Source organism: Priapulus caudatus, unplaced genomic scaffold, assembly GCF_000485595.1.
Source record: "Priapulus caudatus unplaced genomic scaffold, Priapulus_caudatus-5.0.1 Scaffold20, whole genome shotgun sequence".
NCBI classification, from domain to species: domain Eukaryota; kingdom Metazoa; phylum Priapulida; class Priapulimorpha; order Priapulimorphida; family Priapulidae; genus Priapulus; species Priapulus caudatus.
Window position 1 is genome coordinate 924,269 of NW_014577081.1, and position 7,500 is coordinate 931,768.

A 7,500-nucleotide genomic window follows, 5' to 3' on the forward strand; every position below is an offset into this window, starting at 1 on the left:
AGGGCAAGAGGCTAATAGATAGACCTTGTGCGGAGTATGAAAGAGGCCAAACAACGGAGCTAATAATCACACAGGCGTGTCTCTCCAACAATTATAGGCCTGATAATCGGCCATATTAGATAGCATAATTATCAACTCATAAAGTTATACGGACTACAGCGCACATCTAGAGCGCTGAAACAGCGCCATCCCAGTTACACACCACCACCGACAGCCATATAAGCAATAACCATAACACAACACCAACACCACCATTATTCTGCCCATAAATAAATATAACTAATATAGAGTACCAAGCGACACGACTCTATCGCGCTTATGTGCGTTTCTATTGAGACTCTATGGGCTTGGACAACGGGCGGATCACACGGCCGTTCCCGCGGCGGCTCTACCCATATATATACAATATCCGACAACCAATAAAGACGGGGTTCTGTATGCCGCATCTGAAAAGGAATTTTCACGGTGGTGACATATCGGCCTGATACTGCGATGTTGGAGTGCATATTCGTATCTATCGCTAATGTAACTGTCCAATTGCCAAGAGAGCGCAGATTCCTCAACAGCGGCACGAGAGCGGCAATTCGAGCGACCCGTTCGTCGACACGACGGTGTTTCTACCACGTCCTCACTGGCGACTTATTACTACAGTCACTGGTCAAACACATTGTTCCGAGAAATTTTAGACTGTATAGTTGTGGGCGTTTGCTGAGTAGAGGCTAAACAACACGAATGCGCAGAAGAACACAAGCTTACCGATGCAGGCCCGCAAAGCCGTGCGCGTGCCGGAGACATGATCAGCCATGAACAGACTCGGACAGATCGGCATGCGACAGATGCCATTGATTGCGCCGTGTGAAAAAACGGGAAAGGATGTAAGAGCACCAAATATAACGCGGGGGGACCGCTTAAATATAATGACACACAATCATCTAGTTCCATATATACGTGTCAAACAATACAGAGTAATAGAGGGGAAGAAGGAGAATGAGTGTGTGAGAGAGAGAGAGCACAAGAGGAGATGAAATGAGTAGCCGGGAGACGAGGAAGAGAGGAATGAGAGCAGACTGCTTAGAGGAGCAGAGCGATTCTAAACGAGAGCAGAGAGAAGAGAGGCAGTGAGGATTAAGCAGTAGAGAGAGAGAGTAGAGAGAGAGACGGAGAGGAGAGAAGAGACGAGAGGAGAGAGTGAGGAGAGCAGTAGAGCAGAGAGAGAGAAAACGGAGAGAGAAAGAGAGTAGATGTAAATCTTGAAGAGAGTAAGCTTACGGGCGCGCGCGGATTAGAGACATTCGTGTCTTATCATGAGAGGAGGCTAGCATGTGAGCTGCTCTGACGACGGCCACTGAACGATCATACGCCGTGTCAGGTCTTCACGACCTTACGCCGCAACCACCACAGTAGTAGTCCCGATGTATACACATATAGTTATATGTAGGAATGTGTAATACGCCAGTGCAATATATATACACAGTGTCAGAGATAGCAGCGCGTCCTCACGTGTGCTCCAGCGCGGAACCGGTACCTTTTGAACAGGACTACTTAATTTTTTATGGATTTTACTCGAGGTTATATAATAGAGAAAAAAAGTTAAAATCAGTGACTGCGGATTGGGTTAGTGTCTGCGCGGTGCGCGCGCGATTGAGAGGCGCAGGGTTATTCCGCCGTGTGTGTGGTGTGGAGTTGTGTGCTGTGTTTGTGTGTGTGAGTGTGTGTTTGTGTGGGTGTGGTGTCGTGTCGTGGTGGTTATCGCGTGTACGATATTATCTCATTATTTATGAGTAAAGCAAAGGGCTCTCCAACACACCATCTACGCTGCGGGAGGGGGGAGGGAAGGCGAGGGAGGGGAGGAGGGGAAGAGGATGCAAGGGGGGGAGGGGGGCGGAGGGCGGGAGGGGCGAGGCGTGCAGGGCCAGGGGGGGAGGGGAGGCAAGGGGAAGAATGCGGTGAGCGGGGGGAGGGGGGGGGGGGGAGGGGAGAGAGCGGCCAGGGACGAGGAGGGCAGGGGAGACTGACCGCCTTCACTCGGAAGTAATGATACACCCGCGCGTGAATCCTCGCACTGGGGCTGCTTCAATCAAGATCGAAACACTTTCGAACCTCACGGTCAAAGCGTGTGTTGGCAGATCGGTTGCTTATTGAGATGACGCCATCGAGTCAATTGCTGAGGTGTGGCAGAGATTAGCTCAAGCTTATGCTGCAATAAGCGCAAAAAAGCTCGGCTGCGCTATCTGGCGGCGGTGGTGGGGTGGGGTGGTGCGGGTGCGGTGTGGTTGTCGTAGCTGCTCGCTGGCTGGAGCAGTAGGTGGTGGTGTGGTATGGCTGGGCTCGGCTGCTTGCGCTGGGGGGGTGGGGTGGTGGGGGGTGTGTTTGGTGGTGTTTGTGGTGTGGTGGTGGATGGTGGTGGTGGCCGGCGGTGGTAGGAAAGTGTGGGTGGTGTGGGTGTGCTATGTTGTGCTGGCTGCTAGGGTGGGGTGGTGCGGTGATGCTGCGCACGCTCCTGCTGCGAGCGCCGGCGTCAGGGTAGTTGGGTATGTGCCTGCGCTGGCTCGCTGGCGCTCGGGACGAGGCTGGGAGGTGGTGGGTGTGCTAGGGGGGTGGCTGGTGCTGCTGAGCCTGCAGCCGTATCGGAATCGAAAGCATACGACGCAGTGCGCGTGCGTAAAGCACCACGAGACAACGACGTCGCCCTTACGCCAGGGGCGCTCGTACGGTAGATATTAATCGGTCTCGCAATATATTACGAATTAAGTGCCGCGGGTACTTACATCCCCCACCACCCCTGAATTTCTGTGTACTCACCCCTCACACACAAGACACACCGGCACGCACAACGCAGCACACAACACCCCGCCACGCCAACGCACACACACCGATCTAGGACAGGGCGCACCGCGCGCCGCACAGCGGCCAGTCGACCACAGCATGACAGTTTCATAAACTCTGGTACTGTGATCATTCAACCGCGTCACACTCGCGCGCGCGTCCAGAGACCGCGTCTACCTCCCCCTGGTACAACGGTGTTTCGGCCGAGAGACTCAGCAGAGATGAGCTGGCTATAAGAGGACTTGACAATGAGGAGAAGACCTCAGCACACGAATGACAAGCCCATGGGGGAGGAGGGGGAGAGAGGGGAGGAGAGGAAGAGGAAGGGGGACTTCGCGTGATGCGTCCGAAATACGCGTGTCGTTGATGAAAGCAGACTCATAACCGACGGACACCACCATATCGTACTAGCATGAACGGACGACAGACTCCACGACGCGCGTGAAAACGTAATGCCGCTTGTCAGGTTTAGGCGCGCTTCGCGAAAGGTGAATTTTTGTACAATCTGGCAAGGTTCGTATACAGGGCAAGATTGTCTAAAGAAGTTAAGTGTTGCCGTCCAACCATAAGAATATGCTTTCTCCAACCATGAAAAATGCTGGTTCGAGGCCCTTAAGCTAGAGAGAGGCTGGCAAGCGTGTCCTGACTATAGAATGGAGCCTTTCCTCCCTAACTATAGAATGGTAGCCTTCTATACATATAGAGTGTATATTGTCCTAAATACAGGTTTGTAGCTTTCCCTAGACTACAGAATGGGTACCGGATTGCCATAACTATAGTAGTGTAGCATATGTATTATTTGCGGCGTATCACGAATATGTCTATTTAGTTATACTGCATGTGAGAAGATAGATGCGGACGAACGGTGGCGCCTTGCATGGCCTGCATAAGCCCTCGGCCAAATTCAGAAAAAGAAATGAGTCTTAAACATTATTCGTTTATATTACGCTGTTTTTGAACAACGAACCCACTGTTCTGTAGCAACACCTAGACTACAATGACTATGCTTTGCTTCAACGATTCGTAACATCGACAAGCATATTCGGACTGGGCGGGACAGTCAACGGATCGAAGCTAATACACCCCAAGCAAAGGCGCTCGGCTGTAGTAGCAAAGTCACACGTGTCCTATAAAAACTGCTTCATGACATTCCCTTTACTCAAATGTCTGTTGCATCTACGGACAAATACGACATACCAATATACGCGCTCTCCTATGACACGATTTGTCATGATGGCAAATTACAGGCTGAAATTCACTTGCTTGCGTTGCCATAATACGCTCCTAAACTCCTATGGTGGCGCACATCGGCGCTGCGGTCGGTCGCGGGGACGGCGATTGCACACATACATGACAAATTTGTCATAAGTGAATTATGACTTGTAATATGGCTTATAACATGACTTATTAATATGATTATTATGTATAATATGGCTTATTATTATGGCTTGTAATATGGCTTATAATATGGCTTATAATATGGCTATTATGTATAATATGGCTTATTATTATGGCTTATAATATGGCTTATAATATGACTCATTAATATGATTATTATGCATAATATGGCTTTATCATTTGTCAATCAGAGGCACGATTAACCGCCGAAGTCGCAAACTAATAAATTAATTAATCGTATATATTTTATTTATTGTGCTCGTCGCAGTTAATGACGTAGGAAGCAACGTACGTGTCGGCTGCGTAGGTGAGTCCGAAGTATTCCTTCTCCTTCAGGTTGAAGTGCGAGGCGACGATGTCCAGCAGTTCACCCGCGTACAGCTTCGGCTGCGAAGCAGACGATCATTCGTTAATGACGGGCTCTGATTGGTCGCCAAGGCCAGCCGATAGACGGCGCGTTATGGAGATATCCCATAATACACTATTGTTCCGGATCAGGACATAGGTTGGGGCGTTGGTTCATGATGTCATAGACATAGATATCATATATAAACATGTTTATTGGATGTATGTGGTTGGTGGAATTTATGATATCCGGATGAGCTGCCGCCTGTTCCAGGGCCGTAGCTCGCGGGGGAGGGGCAAGGGGTAACTCACCCCCATAGAAATGTAGATACATTTCATGATCAATGGCGGTCACTTTACCCGAACGCACCACGCACGTGCGTTTGCCAACGTTAGTAGTTTAAATTCATCCACTTATAGTTGGTGTTATATGTTGTATTGGGTAACTATGGCCTGGCCACAGCGAGTGTGGAGTGAAACTAGCAGCATCTCACCTGAATCAAGATGTCCAGGACTCTCTCGTCTGGCAAGGTAACGTGACTTCTCCGTCCTTCCGTCATCTGAAACACAAAACCGCGACACGTTCATTTGCACGTCGGGTAACTGAAGAGGCGTGAGAAATAACAACAACAAGGATGACGACGACGACGACGATGACGACGACGTCGGCGACGACGACGACAACGACGACGTCGATGTCGACGACAACGACGGCGACGACGGCGACGACGGCGACGACGGCGACGACGACGATGTCGACGACGACGACGACGATGTCGTTTAGATGTCTACGTGGCGCATATATATATATATAATTATATATATATATATATATGGGTTCCAGGAAGGGGGAGGTATGAGGCGGGTTTGCATACATGGACAGCAGCAGCACACCAGGAGAGCATATACATTCACACATTAGCCACGGACATGGGAAAACATACGCATGGTTGAATGTAGTTACGGGAGTGACTGCAAGGGCATAGGAATGTGAGAACTATACTTATGTATTATTAAGAGTACATAATAGATTTCTCTTCTATAGATGATATTATCTATCTATAGAACTTCACACGCCGACCTTTGTCGAATGTTAACGAGTTTTGCCGAGTTGTTTGTCAATGTGGCAGACCGAACATCTTATAGCTTGTTGAGAGGTGACTCATTGAGTGACGCAGAGTCCTTCAGATAGTTTGAAGTGTGTGGCATTCTGTAGTGGATGCCAAAACCTGGTTGGTTTTTTGAAAAGGTCAGTGCGAACTGCACACAGATGCGCTAAAGCGTGTATCGTGGCGAGTAGATGATTGGCACCACGTCGCCATCGTCATCACTGTCGTCAACGCTATCATCAATGCCACCGTCATCGCGGCCATCACTGACGGCTTCATCGTCATCGTTATCATCACCGTCATCGTCAGTGACATCGTTACCATTGTCATCATCATCGCCGTCGTCAACCCCATCATCATCGCCATCACTGTCGCCCGATACACGGTTGGGTGCTTTAAGAAGCTTAGTGAGTGCGTGGGAGCAGGCTTATTACCTGTGTGTGTGTGTGTGTGTGTGTGTGCGTAGCGTGGCGGCGTGCGTGCGTGGCGTGCGTGCGTGGTGTGTGTAGCGTGCGGTGCGTGCGTGCGTGTGCGTGCGTGCGTGCGGCGTGTGTGTGTGTGTGTGTGTGTGTGTGTGTGTGTGTGTGTGTGTGTGTGTGTGTGTGTGTGTGTGTGTGCACGCACACCCAATCAGCCGGGCATGGAGTAACTTCAAGCCCCCACCGAGTCACGGTTCCCATGACTGTATTTGTATGTATGGGCACGTCCATCAATCCACGCGACAGGGCGCCCACGCGCACGCGAGCTCAGTAAGCTAGGTAGCGTGGGTGTGCACGTGTGAGATGACGCGGGGAAGGGGGGTCGGGCGTGTGTGCTTATGTTGGGTGGTAGGGGGGGTGCCTAAGTGGGGTGGTAGGGGGGGGCGTGTGTGCCTAAGTGGGGTAGTAGGAGAGGGGTGACTAAGTGGGTGGTAGGAGGGGAGCGGGCGTGCGTGTCTATGTTAGCTGGTGGGGGGCGTGAGTGCTTGTGTTAGCTGGCAGGAGGGGGGTCGGGCGTGCGTTAGGGTAGAAGCATTTTGTTATCGCCCTCCACTATATAAGTGGGTGGCGGGAGGGCACGCGGATGTACGCATTCGAGGCGGCGGGGGAGGGGGTCAGTTTGAGTCGCTGGCGACGGCGGCGGCGGCGGGCGGGGGCCGGGCAAGCGTAAGGCCAGGAGCAGCAGATGCCGTCCTATCTAGCACTGCTCTCCTGTGCTACCTCTCACGTTAACGCCGCACAACGCGTTTTTTTCCTGTTCATCCAAAAACTTGTTTTGTCAGCGGTGGCGGTGGTGGTGACGGTGACGCGGAGCNTGGGGGGAGGGGGAGTTGTTGGTGGCGGGGTGGGGGGGATGGGAGGGGGGAGGGGCGGTGGTGAGTCATTCGCTGGCGGCGGGAGGGGAGTAGAATAGAGCGGACTCTCTGCTGCGGACTAGTCGCAGCAGAAAAATGCTTTCCACGCGATTTCGCTGAAGAGTGGCGAAAAGGCCACGTGCACGCGTGTGAACACGGGAAGTGGTGGTGGGGGGGGCGCGGCGGGGGGAGGGGGTGGAATATTGTAACTACGGCGTACGTGTGTACAAAGCATCTGCGTGCGTAGCTCACGGCAGCTATCCCGTGTCTCACCTTGTGTTGCTAATCACCATGGCAACGGGATGAGGGGAGGAGGCAGGCAGAGGCAGCGGTGGGGGAGGCGGCGGGGGAGGGGAGAGGTATGCGGCGGAGGCGGTGGAGGGGGAGGTGAAGGCGGCGGTGTGGTTGCGTTTTAGCCAGGCTAATACATCCACGCGATTCAGCACACATCCTATATTTGCTACAGGGCATGCAAAATATACGGCTAAC

General features: G+C 52.0%; 1 protein-coding gene across 1 annotated transcript in view; it reads right to left on the reverse strand.

The window, feature by feature from the left end:
* Nucleotides 1–4,470: 4,470 nt before the first annotated feature.
* Nucleotides 4,471–7,500, reverse strand: part of LOC106811803 (FERM domain-containing protein 4B-like) — a 27,607-nt gene continuing 24,577 nt past the window's right edge. The window contains exons 3-4 of the mRNA XM_014815526.1: nucleotides 5,064–5,129; nucleotides 4,471–4,611 (exon numbers count right to left, since the gene is read on the reverse strand). Coding sequence (XP_014671012.1) covers nucleotides 4,471–4,611; nucleotides 5,064–5,129 — 207 coding nt within the window. The remainder of the gene's footprint in view (nucleotides 4,612–5,063; nucleotides 5,130–7,500) is intronic.